This window comes from Astatotilapia calliptera, chromosome 14 (assembly GCF_964374335.1).
Source record: "Astatotilapia calliptera chromosome 14, fAstCal68.1, whole genome shotgun sequence".
In the NCBI taxonomy this organism is placed as follows: domain Eukaryota; kingdom Metazoa; phylum Chordata; class Actinopteri; order Cichliformes; family Cichlidae; genus Astatotilapia; species Astatotilapia calliptera.
This window is the reverse complement of record NC_137435.1, coordinates 5078095-5095139: the sequence shown is the minus strand read 5'-3', so window position 1 is coordinate 5095139 and position 17045 is coordinate 5078095. Positions and strand designations below refer to the sequence as shown.

Sequence of the window (17045 nt, the reverse complement as noted above, 5' to 3'; positions counted from 1 at the left end):
GTTCTTCAGTTTCATACATATTAACATTTATTATACAGATTTACACTTTTACTGCACCTGCGCTGAATTGAAAACTAGTTTTTAGTGGTTTGAAATTTAATCTGAAAACTATTAAAAATGAATCTTTTTGTATTTTTTTTTGTAGTTACATCACTGTGGTTCAGGTTTGGAAATCTTTATTCACCTCATCGCTGCATGTGAAAAACACCCATAAAGTATGCCTACTAGTGTTAATGTCTGTAAAGTGTGTGTCTGCAAAGAAGCAACCGCAAAGTTTTTGCAGTAGGAAACATTTTATTCATACATTTACAGATTAATTATACATCATAGATGACATTTGAATAATAGGCTACTGTGAACATGCAGACAGTGAACGTCAGGGAGGCAGAGAGTGAGCCACAACATGTATAAAGACATATCTCAAAACTCAAAGCAGCACCTTTTCTTATTCTTACCCTTAAAGCTTTTAAACAACACCAACATTAAGCATACCCAGCTTCTCTCTGATGATATATTAAAAAAAACAACAAAAAAAAAAAAAACCCACAAGGTTAAACCTGCCAGTGAAATGTTGATTAAATGAGATACAATCATATTAGAGGATGACAGTAAAGTCAGCAGCAGCAGAGTTGATGTAAAAGAGTGGAGATGTCAACATTTCATCCCCAAATCACACCTTAGAAAGCAAAGATGAAGAATTTAACCTGCAGCATTAAACTAGTAGTATTAGCAGTTTGTAGCTTAGTCTATGTATGCAATGTTAACTCTGCTGCATAAATACACATTTATCCTGAAAGAATTAATAGCTGTGCAGCTGGAGATTCCTCCTGTTTTCCCAGGCCGATCTGGAGACAAATATATTTGACTCTGCAGAGAAGTGAGCAGGAAATCCTCAGTGAGAGTCAGATTAACAGGCAATACAGATTAAAGGGAGCAGTGGTGATGTTACTGCAACTGTGCTGGTTAACTTGGAGCAGGGGCTGCCAACTTTCTGCTCTCAGGTGGGGTGAGATGAGGGCGGCGATGTTTATGTGGGACAATTAAACACACAAAAATGATGCATGTCACAGGTGAAGGACAGCCTGCATTTCCTCTGATAACTTGTTCGTTTTGCACACTTCTCTATCCCACGCTCTCAGCTGGGATGTACTTGTGGATCAGCGCAGCTGTTTTACTTTTCTATACTAGGTCCATTAAAAATGTGGGAAGCTGTCTCAGAATGTGGGACAGTTTTAAAAGACGATAATCTTTTTTGTGTCATTTTTGGATGCCTCCTCGCTTTAAATAACCCAGAAAGAGGAGCAGCGATGTATTTTAGGTAATTTTCAGGATAAATCTGCCAAATTTGTTTTGCTGGTAAAAATTCTAAACGCCTCTTGGCTTATTTTATTGGTTAAATTAATGATTAAAGATGTCGTCCTCCTATACAGCCTCCTGTTACGGTAAACATCCATAAACACTGTAAGTTGAAAAGTTTTTTTGAAAAGCTTTGTTGCAGGGTTAATTAATAGTTCTAAATAACTAATACAGTTAGCTCTGTTGGACTGTTTGGTTAAATATGTGCAGCTGTTTCGCTGTGGGGACTCCCACATGTATCCTTGTGAAGCTGCAGGTATTTAATACACTCACAGGAAAGACTTCCCCCATCAGCTGAAAGCAACAGGATGCTTATGGACCTGTTTTGGTTCTAAAATGGGCAGAAAACACCTGCCCAAAAATAGATGCAAATGGGTGTATTTGTTTTAAATAAAGGAGGGTCTGCAGGTTTGTTTGGACACCGTGAGAATGATGGTGTGCATGTAACCGTTGGCAACCCCGTGTTATAGTTTAAATGTCTATGTGCATGAGGTTCAGCTTTGAAGGCTCGAGCAGCAACGTCCTGCATTTCAAGCTTCTTGAAGTCTTTTATCACCTTCAGACTCGGCTCTCAGGAGTTGGTGAAAAAAAAAAAAAAGTTCTCCTCCCTCCTCCGTCAGTCCCTCCATCTTTTGTCTCCATCAGTCTGTTCAGAGTTTTAAAGGATATATTAAACCATGTATAAATATATCTTTTTGTCTCATTAATCTCAATCACAGCTCGCAGTGGTTGTCCTCAGCTTTGTAGCGGTCCATGATGCTCAACACATCCTCCAGGATGGATGGGCCCAGATCCAGGTTCAACCCCGCAATGGAGTCAGAGCGCGACACACCAGAGGGCTTTGTGAGGCCGGCGTGGTGGAAGACGGTGCAGGGCGACTCGCTGCGTTCGCTCCGAAGATCCTCGTTGCTCAGGTAGGTGTCGGAGTCCAGGCTGAGGCCCCGGCGAACGTCCTGTGGCCCGCAGATCTCTGACATGGAGTCCTCGGAGGAGCCCTCAGAGAGGGAGCCGGAGGAGGGGACGAGTCTGCGGATGGCTGGGGAGAGGGAGATGTCACGGCAAGGCTCGGACGCCAAGCGACCCACCACGCCGTTCTCACAGAGCGACACAGTCGGGTGCTGCTGGCGCTGACCGTCTCTCTGGCTGCAGCCATTGTTCTGTTTGGGGCTAGCCGCAGGAGGCTGCTGATGGTGGTGGGAGGGACCATCCAGATGGAGGCGCGGCGGTTTGGGTGGAGCCTGTTCGTGAGCGATGAACACAGGCATGGAGATGGTGTTCTTCAGCAGGCCGCTGGACGAGTGCTGGTAATGGAAGCCGTTAAAGGCGTAGCTGTGCACGTCATCTTTCGCGGTGAGGCCCTCTCCCAAGTCTCTCTCCATGCTGTGCGAGCGGGCGTGGCCGTTCTGCGTCCGGCTCGTGGGTGGCAGCATGTCCATCTTACCCTGGAGGAAGCCCACGTCTCCAAACATGTCGCCCTCGCCTTCGGGCCCTACGTGTGCGCTGTGACGCACGTCGCCCAGCGGGGGGCTGATCATATCACCTGAGAGGACGTCCCGGAGCTTCAGCTTCTTTCCCTTCTTGGGAGTCGTTGTTTTTAGGTACATGGGCGTCTTTGCAGGCATCTTGATGTGGCGGTTGGGTTCCTCGGGCCGTTTGAGCTCCAGCAGGAGAAATTCAGCGGGAAGCAAACAGTGCTGAGTTGATAAGAAGCTCTCTTGGCTGTTTTTCCCCACTCTCAGCTCAGATATTCAGTCTGTTCTGCTTCTCCAAGCGAGTAAACAAGTATTTAGGTCGGTCAGAGTAGCGATAGCAACCCGGCGGTTGAGCCTCACACTGACATGTGACTCAGGAAGGGAGAGGAGAAAGGTCTTGATCTCAGATCAGCTCCCTCTGTCTTCCCCTCCTACGCAGAAAATCCATATCAAAGCGAACGCCGAGCCCTCGTCTCCTCAAACTCTCGTCTTTATCCCGGCTCAGGCAAAGAGCACGCAGGGGATCAAGAGTGGGATCTCTGGCTGCCTTGCCGTCTGCTGCCCGGTCGGTCCTCCAAGTTCCTCAGAAACTTCAGGAATGTGACATCAAAACACTGGAGATCTGTGAGGAGAAATCAGAGCGAAAAGGGAGTCAAAAAGCGGCTGAAAGAGATCGAGGGGGAGAGGAAAAGCAGATAGATGGGACAGAGTGAGGAATGAAGCCGGGGGGAGATTTACAAGCACTTTTTCAGAGAGCCAGAGGACACTTGAAGGAAAACACTCCAAGAATCCACAGTGTTTGCTCAGAGGGCCCTGCCTGCCCCACACTGTGTGAAAATGTGTGACTGGAGGTCCTCGGGCTGCTCTTACAGAGTCACGCATTAGTCTTGCATTCCCAAAGACCCTTCAGCCTCGTCAGTGGAAACAAATTACCACACTGAAACTGTCGGTTTCAAAACACCTCGTGCCTAATCACAGCATCTCATCAGGAAATAAAGTGTCTTTCCCGAGAAAGACACAGGGAACACCCGAAGCCTCGAGATCAGAACTCCAGTTATTTAACTGGTTAAACATGTAGAAGTGCAGGTTTTTCAGGACCACAGTTTATCCACAGCTCTTCAGTTTCCACTCTTTTACTTCAGTCATAGCAGATTAAACCTACTAACACTGAGAGTCGCCTCACCAATGGTTAGAAAACAATAAAGGGGTGAAAAAACAGGGAAATATCCGATACTGACAAAGTGTCTGAGGTGAGAATTTGTTCTATGCTCAGTAACACGCTGACATTATGCATCTGTGTTAAATTGCTTAGGAATGGAAAAAACCAGCTAGTGTGAATGGCTGAAAGAGGCCAGTAGTAAAAAGCAGTTTGTGTGTTCAGTAAGAGCAGAAAAGAGTCAAGTGCCAGTCCTTTTACTCACTGAAGTCCAGTTTTTAAACCTACAGTGCTTTAAAAAAAAAAAAAAAATGTATTAGAGCATCTGTCATAAAGACAAGTACACAAATCATTTAGATATCTGTCAGAAAAAAAAGACTGAATTTACGTTTAGATACCCAAATCTGAGCCGGCAACCTGAGAAGTGAGAAATTAATCAAGCATTCAACCGCTAAAACTAATTTATTGTTCGTGTTTGCAAAAAAACTAATTTGGTGTCTTAATTAAAAAAAATGTTTTAATATTTTTTCAGTATTTTTGGTAAAAGTACATTTGAAAATTCACAGATAACAACAATTATTATAATTTAATATTAAAAATTTAAAGAGTAAATTACCATTAGACAAAAATAATAGCTAATTACCAGTTCTGTTAATTTAGGGCAGCTGAGGCATAAACCTTAGATTGGGTGATCTTAAAAAAAACAAAAAAAAACAACTGTTTTAGTTTTTGATTTTAGTTTATTTAAGGTTACTTTAATAACCCTGGAAACGGCAGTACTTCCCTTGGTAAAAGCTACACTCGCTCTCTCGCTGTCATTTTTGACACCGTCTCTGCTGCACAGAGCTGTTGCTTTTGCTTCTTCAGTGACCCAAAGACTTGCATTCAGACAAGCCTCCATCATTTAATAGGCGAATTAGAGAAAAGCTTTCCATGCATCGTTTAGAAAAACAGAAACAGCAGAATCAGTTCAGAGCCATCTGGTTGTATGTTAAAAACCAGTTGACCCACTTTTGGTCAACCTTTGGAAGAATTTGGTCTTGAATAGTTTGTTTTCTTGTATAATTTTCAGATCTTGTGAGTCAAATTGCTGCTTTATGTGCGGTCTCCGTGTTTAGAAATGAGAGAAGCACGCTCGCAATGAGCATAAAAACATTTTTCTTTAAATCGCACAGCCGTCATGTGTTTCTTGTGACTGCCCGACCCTCACTGGGTGTGTTTACTGAGGAAGTACATTGAGAATACTTTGGATTGCTTAAACAGATCTCTTTCAACAAATAAAATCTGCCGTCTTGAGTCATATTCATGCCTCCGTCTGAGTGAAAAAACTGTTTATCAGCAGGGTTGATTTGTGCAGCTCTGAATCGTTACTGTCCCGGTGTTAAATCTTTGTATTTCTGATGACTCTTATCAGTTCTGACTCAGTCGTGGTTATTTTTCTTTAGCTTTTTAAATACGTAATAAACATTAAAAATACCAGAGTGAGATTTTTAGCTCAGCTTCAGAGTTTCCAGCACATCACAGAGGCATCTGAAGGGGACCTGTGAATCTCACACTGGGGTCAGACTGAGGTCAGGTTAGAGTACAAAAAACATGCGGCTTGAAATTTGAAAGAGGGTCTGAAATGAGTAAACTTTGAGTTCAGTTTGAGATTGAACTGTTTGCTTCTTTTATACAAGTTGCTTCACTTCTTCAGAAATTCTCAGTCCTCCTGTGATTTTGCTCTGGGACAAACTCTCATCAGTTATCAGGATTTTATTTCCGTCTTTTGGTATTTTCCAGCTGCCCCGTCAAACGGAGTTCTTGGGAAACCGCCGGCACAAACGGGAGAACTTCAGCTTTGGTGGAGTCTTTTCGCGTTGCAACATGTATCCTGCGACACATGCAGGCCACCCAGGGGACACGCTTTAATGAGGCCTGAAGTTTCAAAACACTGCTATGTGGAAAAAAAAGATTCCTCACAGGTTACACCCTGGAATAAAAACAGTCAAACGAACAGGAGCAAACACATGCAACACAAGTGAAATTTGCTTTTCTCAAATTCAGTGAACAGAAGGAGAGGGGGAGGTTTCTTTAACCAGCATTCAGAGTGTGAAAACAGAGAGTGTGGCTCTGGGTTCAGGTTCATTTAAGACCGAGGTCAAACTTCACTGTGCTGATAAATGATTAGAAACTATGCAGCTCTCATTTATTCTTTTAATCAAACCAACTGGATGTGTTTTAATAACATTACAAGTAGTTATCCTCTCTGTCAAAACAGAGCCCACTGAGCATTGGTGGTTTTTAGATATCGGAGTGAAAAAAGAAGTGAAATCTTATTTAAAAGCTGCTAAAAACAACTGAGATACACTCCCCGGACGCTTCATTAGGTACAGCTTGCTAGTACTGGTTTTTCGTTCAGAACTGCGTTAATTCTTCATAGCACAGGTTCAACAAGGTGCTGCAAGCTTCCCTCTAAGATTTTGGTACATATTTAGTTGACAGCGTCACACAGTTACTGCAGATTTATCAGCTGCACATCCATGATGTGAATCTCCTGTTCCAGTACATCACAAAGGTGCTCGATTGGATTGAGGCCACTTGAGTAACTGTCTGAGATGATTTGAGGTGTGCGACACAGTGTGTTGTCCTGCTGGAAGCAGTTATCAGTAGATCAGCATGGCTGTAAAGAGATGGACGTGGTCAGCAGCAACACTCAGGTGGACTGAGGACTTTAAATGTTGGTACTAAGGAGCCCAAAGCGTGCCAAGAAAAGCTGACAGGAGTGCGCACTGTGGTCTTCTGCTGCCATAACACATCTCCTTCAAGGTTTGATGTGCTGCATGCTCAGTGATGCTTTTCTGCACAGCTATTTGAGTTAGTGCTGCCTTCCTGTCAGCTCAGCGCAGTCTGGTCTTCTCCTGTGACCTTTGACATAAACAAAGCATTCTTGCCTAGAAAACCGACGCTCATTTTCTCTCTTTTGGACCCTTCCCTGTAAATCCTACGGATGTTTGTGTAAGAAAATCTCAGCAGATCAGCAGTTTCTGCAACACAAACCAGCCCGTTTGTCACCAACAACCACACCACACTCAAAGTCACTTAAATCACCTTTCTTCCCTTTTCTGATGCTCAGTTTGACTTTTAACAGGTCGTCTTGATCATGTCGAGAGTTGCATTAATGAGCATGTGAACAGTATAAAATTAAATTGCTGTCTGTATTGAAGGATGGTGCAGGGAAACGGTCCGGGCAGTTAAATAAAGTGGCTCCAGTTAAGCAGACCTGAATCATTTGTTGTACCGTCTGTTTTAATTAGCTCAGCTCTGACACACGATGGTCTGATGAACTCAAATCTCCGGGATGAAGACACACGGCTCTCTTCTGTGATGAGCAATCGGAAGTTCAGACAGTGTCTGACGGGTGAAAACACCTCAAACCCTTCCCCCGATACTGGCAAAGACATGAAAGGGTAACTTCCCCACTTATTATTAACACTCCAGGTGTTTTCAGCCCAGTTAGCGTCAGGCCTCTATGGAGGCCTAAAGACTTTCTTAATGAGTTTATGGTTTAAATCACGAGTTTGAAGTCTCAATTAACACTATATGATATTCACTCAATATTTTGGTTTCCAGGAATTAGACCAACAAGGAAGATGAAGCAGAGTATGAGTTAGGGTGTGGCTATTTTGTGATTCACAAGTCATCATGAGCGGTTTCTCCCTCAGTTCCACCCCCAGCTGAAAAAAGTCAAAATGGTAAAAGGCTTCAAAAGCCCACTGATGGGTGACGTTACACTGGTGACATCCATGCTTCTTCATCATCATCGTCGTCATCATCATGTTTCAGATGTCAGATCTTATCCTGCACGACAGCAATTACTGCAGGATAAACATAGTGTAGTAAAAAGTGAAATGGTTCCTCCTGAGTCGTAAGAATGTGGCTAAACTCCAACAAGACTATTTAAAGAAAAAGACACAATTGAGGTCACAGATAATCACGGGTCAATAAAAGCCGATACAGGCCTGATCTGTAACAACTACTGAAACCTCCTAAACCAACGTGGAAGTGCCAGAAACTGCAGTTCAATGAATGACCTCTTGATGTAGCCGCAGTGACGTCACCGGTAAAGTCCTCTGATGAAGCCTCAAGCTGAGGTATCCAACTTTGAAACGAGGGTCACTGCGTACTCATATCCCAACTAAGGCCAGCTATGAAACATGCTTTATCCTCCTTTGTGACTCTAATGCAGACCAACAGTGCAGTTTAACATAGTCCAAGTTCAAACACGAAACTGATGTAACGCACATAAGTTTATAGCTATTGCTAATTTTCAACAATTGTCCCTTGTTGGGCTGACAATCAAAATTTCCAAAAATAAACTTTGCCCTGCGTTCAGTATCACTTCAACCAAGCAACTGACACAACAAACTCATCGGGAAGGTGTTCACCAACGTCATAGAGCGAAGGGGACGTTTTCTATATATCAAGTCGCCCCCTGCTGGACAAGTAAATGCCAGTTTAAGGTATAAATCACCCATTTAACCTGTTTTCAGGCTCTGAGCTTGAAATTATTATCTGAATGACAAGTGGATGCCTGCACTGGTGTAGGCTGCCTCTCCACTAACTCACCTCACTGAATTGCACGTCTTGAGTGGAATTTTTGGAGCATTTTGAATGATAAATAATGTGGGTTGTTATGTGGATATTGGTTCTATGAGCCCATCCAAGAAGCTCCAGTTCTGATGGGTGAAATTGAAGCCTATGATTAGGGACAAAACAAGACTTCACCATCCCATAGATGACATTATGGCATCTTTTATTGCCTATTGTACCAGATGTGATTTACACCCTCATTTCCTTCATTTCTCTCTCTGGTCCTACAACAACACTTTGCACAAACAGCTACGAGCAGCAAAGGAACCGAGCAGGGCAGCAACTCTCTCCGTCTGACAGCCAGAACATTAAGATGACATCATAAACAGCTCCGTCTAATTTGAGCCTCTGAGAGTCATAAAGAAAGCGACATTAACTTGTCAGCGCTCATTTTAACACAAAGGGGGCAAAAAAATACCAGTTATATTTATGCAGCACAAGTCCAAGCAAAGAAACACCACACCTGATGAACTAAAAAAATATATATATAATGAGACTGACCACGACTGTACAAAGACAAACAGGAATAATGGACCGGTCAGAACTGGTACAGAAGGGTGGAGGCTTCTTCAGATGCTGGAGAAACAGTTTCTCTGGATTTTTATGAGTTTTATGGTTACATTTGACTCAAAAGGCCTGGAAAAGGAGACAAAATGCTTTATTTTTTACCCATATTTTAATGGATCTCTACGTGTCAAAGCTTTGTACGCTATTTATTTGTTATTTTCACATTTGCCAACTAAACTTTCGATAACATGGCCATCAAAACGTATTTCCAGCAGCTTCATGGTCTAACAATCCCAATATGCATCTACAATTACAACACCTACAGACTCAGGAACAGCTGAGAGCAGCAAACAAACTGCTGGGCCTCTCTTTTTGCTGGGCTTTTTACTCTGGCAAAAATACTGTGACAGAAAAAGTCATGTTTGTCCACTCACTCTCAACGAGTTATTCCAGTTAATTCATGAAATAAAACGTGTAAGATGCTTTTAAAAAAAATAGTATCAGATATAACTCAATTTCTAACTAACAGGCTTCATTATTAGTTTTGTGGGATGGGCATGGCTGGCTGGCCTCCTTTCTGAGTGACTGCTTTGATCCGGTGATGAAATAATGGGGGAGGTTTCTTCTGGGATGAAAACAGAGCCTGAAGGTTCAGTAACTAGTCTGATTAGTTAGAAAATGATATGAATCATATTCTATTCCGTCACAGTCATCTTGACGTAATTGAAGTGTTTTTGGCAAAGTGCTCCCCACCACCATCATCAAAACACCGAATGAGGAAGAATGGCACTCCTTTTCTCCTCTGGAAAATCATGCCTCAAAGTAATCAAGCTGTTCTGGCCCTGACTTTTCTTTCCTTTTATTTTAATTTGTCACCCATTTGTAGGAGAAAACGTGGTCATATTCCTGCAGCGAAGGCAGTTTTGTGTAGAAGGAGTCGCAGAGCTACAAACTTCGCTTGCATCTAAGTGACAGAGAGGAGACTGTTGTGTAATGTTATTAGTGAGGAAATTCAATCACTGAAGTCATCACCATCACACAGAGAGACGCTCACACTGATGGCTGGGACAGACTTGAATTACTTAATACAAGATCACAAGGAGTGCAATTAATTATGCAGCCAGTTCCCAAAAGATCAGACAACCAATCGCAGCGCTTCTCATTTTTTAGTAGATCTCTCTAAAACCAATTTCTTATCCCTGGCTTTTACCACACACACACACACACACACACACACACACACACACACACGTGTCGGGTATTCCTGTCTTGTGGGGACATCTAATGCTTTCCCTAGCCCCTTACCCTAACCATGAAAAATGAATGGCTAACCCTCACCCTAAACCTGACTGTAACCCTGTCACCAAAAGGACATTTTGAGTCTCAAAATGCCTTCAAACTGGTGGGCACCAGGATTTTGGGCCCCACAAGTAGTAAACTTTCAATTTTTGATACCCACAAAGATATGAATACACGAATACACGCTTATACACACGTACCCCTACTGGGAGCTTTGTAGTGTCGATGAAGCGTGACTCCAATGTTTGTTGTCCTTGAGCTCAAGCGTGGGTTCCCAGCGCAATTCTGTCTCAACCACAACATCAACATAAAACTGACTGACCTCTGAGCCTCACTGCGACACACCGAGGTGGGCATCACATACATGTGTACTCCTATTCGCCCTATCAGCCTAAATACGAACGGAGGGAGAAACTCTCAGACGGCTGGTTGGGATTTCTTTGCATCACCTTTCCTGGAAGCTGGAATTTGGGCCACTGCTGATGATGCAATCAACCACAGAGGAGGCCGAACTAACATCTGTTTCTGCTCTCAGGCCCAGTTTGTTTAAAGTCTCTCCACCAAAACGGACCGGAGCCACCCATGAGTCCTGTCATCTCCTGGGACAAACACGTACTACACGCCTGAACGCGCGACTCTGCGGCTGCTTTCATTGTTGTTATTCTCCGCAGAGTGGCGCGTAATTGCGCTCAGCAGGCGACTGTTGACAAAAGCTTTTATTTTCTCCTCCATTAATCCGTTTATTTTTGCCATAAAAGCAAAGCTTACTCCGTCTGTTATCTGGCTGTTTTCCCACAAGGTGGTTTCACGCTAATGCAGTTTGTGTCTGAGAGCTGATGGTGACTAATTTTCCATCTATCATTCGTGCCGTGGGTGTACATCCAGCCTGCTTCTCCTTGGCTGATAACTCACAGCGATTATTGCTAAGTACAGTAAAGCAGACTTCATGTGAAACCCCAGGTGACGCAATGTGCGCTGTAACGAGTCTTTAATGTTGAACAAACCCTTTTTTCTGGCTTTAGGTTTAACGTTACTGTTCCTCCCCCACCCGCTCATAAATGTCTGGAGGATAATAATCAAAAATATTCTATTTTTCTATTCTATTCTATTCTAAAATGCTGCCAAACTGAATGAAGGCGAACTCTAGTTAACTTCCCCTCTCTCCCTCCGTGCGCGTTATGTAACTGCAGCCTCTCAGATCATCCCATGTCCTCCTGAAGCCTTCCTGCAGCTGACTGATTGGTACCATTGGAGCAAATCGACACATGCAGCCACAGATACAGGTCCAGTCAGCTCTGACTGACCCACGAGGCTTTTGTTTTCAAGTATTAATAAACTTTAGCCGATATACATACATATTTTTTACAAAAACAAAACATCAGACTCTTACAGCGAGTGTCTCCTGGCTGTGACCTCCACTCTTGGGTAGTAGTTTGCTCCTGAAGCAGCACATGTAGCAGTGACGTGCTATAAAATAGAGTAATATGTCAGCCTCCCCCGTCTGGGGGGGGGGGGGGGGGGGGGGATGTCTAAGGCGCTTCTTCTGCAACACTTAATCTTCTTAGAAATTAGATCATCACGAGCCCAGATGGGGAGCGATTGTCCAACATCGCCTATTCTGTCACTGCGCGGTGAGTCAGAGTTGACTGGTGGATGAAATAAGAGTCTGGCTGTATTGTGTCCCCAGAAAAAAGTATTTTAGAAATTAAATTCATTAAACACGCATAGCTTTACGTTGTTTATGACGTCAGGAGTCGGGGACACGTGCTGAAACCTTTATTTTTAAACACTGCGTTCCTTCAGATTTGTCTGCTCGTTGAGCCAAACTGCGCAGGCAGCGCACGCTGAAACTAAAGGGAGTGCCTCTCAGAAAACACACACACATGTTCATAAATAAAATCACACACTGCTTCATTCTTCTTATTTTTGTTACACAAAACTACAAATCTCCTCAAAGTGTAATCTATGACCACAAATCAACAGCTGACCACACAAAAAAAGATAAAATAAAGTGATTTATCTGATATGTACCTACAGTTCCGTCATTCTCCGGGAAATAAACCCACTCTTCTAGTTTGGTTGTAAAATCCACCGACGCAGGGCTGAGGTGCAGGGCAGGTAAACCTCTTAGTGACGGCTGATTACTGTCTCTTGAGCGCTCTGAGCGGAGAAAGTAAACTGGTCACCTCTTCTTCCCTTACAGGAGTCAAGTCTGCAGCACTGAACAGGGAATGCTTCCGGTCATGAATTTCAAAATAAGGTAATCCTCCTCTAAAGCAGCGGTCCCCAACCCCCGGGCCTCGGACCGGTACCGGTCCGTGAGTAGTTTGGTACCGGGCCGCGAGAGTTGAGGCTCAGGTGTAAAATGTATGGTTTTCAGGGTTTTTATCGGTTTTCAGCGTTATTTTGTTATCGTTTTTATTGTTAACTCTGTTTTCCTAGGTCTTTTCATGTGTGTTATGAATAAATCTTTTTTTCGATACTGGTTCTAGTTTTATTTTGTTATATTTATCCGAGACACCTTAAAGGCCGGTCCGTGAAAATATTGTCGGGCATAAACCGGTCCGTGTCGCAAAAAAAGGTTGGGGACCGCTGCTCTAAAGCGCTGTCGCATTTTGTATCACCCACCACCCTTGGACTCAGTGGGGACACTAAATAAATAAATAAATAAATAAAAAGAACTAAGGCAGTATAAAATAACCTTAAACGTGATATTTAATCTTGAACATTTTTTGAAATAAGTTACTTGTTTTATAAAATATAAATATAAAAATAGCCCTGTCTTTGAGAATCACTTTGATAATGAACCCATTTAACGCCTTTTAATCAACACAGAACTCATTTTGGCAAAAACGAGTGTGGGCTTTTATTTTTTAAAGGTAAAGATTAGCTTCCGGTGGCACTGAAGGCGCAGACGCTGTGATAAATAAACTGTTACATGAGCACGTGGGACTGAAACTACCAGAACTTCTCAGATAACACACGAGCAACAGTGTTAATCATACAAATGACCGTGAAAGAGCAGCGAAGCCGCCGAGACACTGAGGCGATGAAACACCTCTTTGATCTACAGGTGCGAAACCATAAAAGGTCACAGGTCACATGGTGAGAATTAGCCTACTATCAGGACGTAGATCCCAGTTTATGACTTCTTTACTGCAGAATGAACTCGTTCATATTTAATTGATCAGTAATTAAATCATCCCCACTGACCCAGAGTGAAACTGAGCAGTTTACTGACCATCTGTTCACTTTAACCAGCCAATTACAGAGCTCTCTTACTGTTGATCTCCTGATGTGACAGACTGTGTGGAGGTGATGAGGGTACTGCTCTTTAATTTGATTAGCAGCAGGCGCGAAACCACAGACCTGCTGCTTTGCAGTCAGCAGCCAGCCTGATGCAGAGTGATTCAGAAAACAGAGCAGGTCTCTCGGATGCCTCACCAGACTTTGTTTAGTGTTCATAAAGAAAAATATGGTGAGACGTTTGGAGAGCTGTGAGCTGCATTCAAAATCTCAGCAATTCACCCTGCAGTTTTTTTTTTTTTTAGTTGAGCACAGAAGATAAATGCTGTCTGTATTAATCTGTTTAGACATCATCGTGCTGTTAGGTTGGGAAATATATCTGACTCAAGGAATGCGACTCACTTAAAAATATCACGACAGAAAAACATTTTGCTTCTGCTCAACTTGGTTCTGTAGTATATGAAGTTATCACAGTTTTTGTGTACGTGACTTCATATACCGACGGCTAACGGTTATGTTAATGTCATATATCCTTCTGTTGTATCTAGGTCAGTGAAATAAACATTTATCCTGTTGTCTCCACAGAGCTATAAAGTCTCAGCATTACAGGGAATAATTATGCATTTTAATTGGCCTTCAGTTTATTTTACTGCTGGAGCACAAAATTTGGAGGCACAGTCTGGTGCTCCCAACAGCATTGGTGCTGGGCATAATTGCTGCAAAGTAATGAGGACTCAACAAATGGAGAATGCAGACGTTTGCTGTTCGCAGGTCAGATTGCAGACACATCTTGTTTACAGCTCCTGAAGGACGCCTGCAAGGCAAATTAAACCCATTCCCTCTTTGCTCATCCACTCGAGTGTGCTTTGAGCCCTTCTGCAAAGAAACGCTGGCGTCTTTTCCGCTGAAGCAGCATCACACAATAAAACTGCACACGTGCAGAACAACCTCCAAAGCACAGGAGATGTTACTTTGGGGATTTGAGGTTTCATTGTGTGCGTTTCTGGAAGCGCTTCATCTTCTTCTGTGACACACAGGGAAGCAAAAAGGGTCCCAGAAGTTCAGCAGCGGTTAAATCTCAAAGTTTTTGGTGGAATTCCTCAAAGCGAGACCAAAACGACTCTAGCTTTATCTCGCTTGCCCACTGTATTACTCTCACTCGCTATCTGCAAGTGTTTGAAGGCGTGTGGAATGTGTAAACTAGATAAGCAAAGAATTACACAAGATGTGGTTAGATCACTGAATCGCAAACACACACAGATTTATGACATCACCTAAGTAATTCAAGATGTAATCAGGGCAGTATGGGGTGGGTCCATCTGCAGATCCATGAGACCACTATCATTTGTCTCTCCCTGACACACACACACATACAAATGCACAGGCCGCCAGGCCCCCCAGGTGCTGCCCCATGCAGAGACCCCCTGAGAGGTTGGTGTTTCTCCACTTCTTAAACACAAAGTCGGGGGTGGAGGTTTGTGTTTGCATTCAATAACAGAGCTTAACCCCAAAGCAAGGACGAGTGTGAGGTCTGTTTAAGTTATTCATGTGAGAACAAAAACAAGAAGGCTATTAAATTAAATCTAAAACTATGAATTGCTTTCATATGAAGCGTTCTGCTTTGTTTTTTGCCTGCAGTTCGTTAAGAGAGGGAAGAGAAACAAGAAGCAGAATTGCAGGAAGAAGGAAAAAGGTTGCATTTCCTCACGCGCTGGAACATGGCACCACGTTGGTCCTGGAAGGCGATGCTGGCAGGCAGGAGCACAGTCAGGGCCAGCCTGTCCTCTCTTATTGTTGGTTATTATGCAAGAGGCTAACTCAGCCAGGTGGAATTAATCTGTCCCCACGAGACACAGATTTCACAATAAAAGACCTGAGATTAAGTTCCAGTGTCGAGTCATCTCAAGACTCACTTCCCAGGAAGATTACTTTCTGTTACACACAATTAAATCTCCATAAAACTCATTTAAATGTAGATTCTGATCATTTAGTATAAATAATACATATCTGCTGAAGTTACACAATATTTTTAGTCTACAGTATAAAATTTAGCTCCCATGGTTAGTTTCAAGTTCATTATTTAAGATTTGTATTGATGTGAAATGAACAGTGCTACTTAACATCTGCTCATTTATTCTTGTCCTATTAGCGCTTGTGTCAGTGTGTCTTTTTTATCTGTATTAGCTTCCTGAAGTACTTCAGATAAACCCAGAAAGCCATAAATCTCAAAAATGCTGTAGCCTCACTGGTCTTAACCCACACAGTCCAGCATGCAGCCCTGCAGTGGCTCTTGGTGAGCGTAGGCGTGTACTTCCATTTCCGAGCAGCGAGAGTCATGAACAACATACAACGGAGACACAAAGTGACCTCATAGGCAGGAATTCTGGGAATCTGTGAGTAAATGAGCCTCCATGTGTTTCCATTTAGTTTGCAGTGATTGAAGCAAACTGCTGCTCCTCAGGGGTGATTGGCCGAAGGAAGAGGGAGAAAAAGAGGAAAATGAATCCTGGAAAACAGACGAGGAAAGGCAAAGAGAAGAGGAAGAAAGACACCAGCTTTGAAATGAGGTAAAGGAAGTTAGTAATACTGACTTGGTTGGAAGTTAGAGGAGTCAATTTCAGATTATATTTACAAATTTCTTTGGAAATTTTATCAAGCCTTAATAATTTAACGGTAATCTAAAAGATCAAACTGGAATTTTTTAAAGAAAAACACAAGTACACATTCATAAACACAAACACGAGAGACATAAACAAGCCCTCTGAGTTTCAGCAGTGAGTTTCGGCCCTTGACAAAGATACATCCACTGTGAGGACCTGCAGACTGGCCATTTCACGTCTCTTTGCACGTGTTTCTGATTGTTTTGTGGATTTTCACTGCCTTTGTGGTCCTGTGTCTCTGGGTAAGGTGAGAGAAAATATCTCAGAAACTACAGGGTTTGAGATTTAATATAAACAGTCATGTTCCTGATTAATCCTATGAAATATTTTGTTCCTCTAGCTCCAAACGCAGGACAGAATTTGCATTTATGTTGCATTTATTAGGTCAAAAACCACTTTACAGCCACCTGGGTAACATCTATAACACTCGAAGCATTTAATGATGCTGGTTTCTCTTTATTACAATTCAATTCTTTCTTATATTCTTCCTGGCAACAACAACAATGCCTGTGGTTATTAACCCTGTATCACCAAGTCTATCATCTTTGATACACAAGCTTTTGAGACCTCTACATCATTCATGCATAAAATACTGGATGTAACAAAAATGATACAAATTAAAACTGATATCTGCAAATTGATATTTTGTTTCTTTTTTACTTTTAATTTGTCTGAAGGTTCACAGTTAAACTTGATTTTAAAAATCAATACACGCTA

The 17045-nt window shown here is 42.6% G+C and overlaps 1 protein-coding gene across 3 annotated transcripts; it reads right to left on the bottom strand.

Annotated features, from left to right (window-relative positions):
- Positions 1–274: 274 nt before the first annotated feature.
- LOC113036348 (cdc42 effector protein 3) lies at positions 275–15394 on the bottom strand. 3 transcript variants are annotated; one of them, XM_026192649.2, is made up of 2 exons: positions 15377–15394; positions 275–3450 (listed from the first exon to the last, which is right to left on the bottom strand). In XM_026192649.2, exon 2 carries the CDS (start codon positions 2976–2978, stop codon positions 2070–2072), a length of 909 nt encoding a protein of 302 aa, XP_026048434.1. In that variant the 5' UTR covers positions 2979–3450; positions 15377–15394; the 3' UTR covers positions 275–2069. The 3 variants fall into 3 exon arrangements, with proteins under 3 accessions (XP_026048434.1, XP_026048431.1, XP_026048432.1); XM_026192646.2 differs by lacking the exon at positions 15377–15394 and adding an exon at positions 12458–12615; XM_026192647.2 differs by lacking the exon at positions 15377–15394 and adding an exon at positions 12454–12602.
- Positions 15395–17045: the final 1651 nt, after the last annotated feature.

Bases quoted from the DNA above. Each gene is read 5' to 3' on its own strand.
- LOC113036348 (XM_026192649.2), bottom strand. From the start codon at position 2,978: ATGCCTGCAAAGACGCCCATGTACCTAAAAACAACGACTCCCAAGAAG.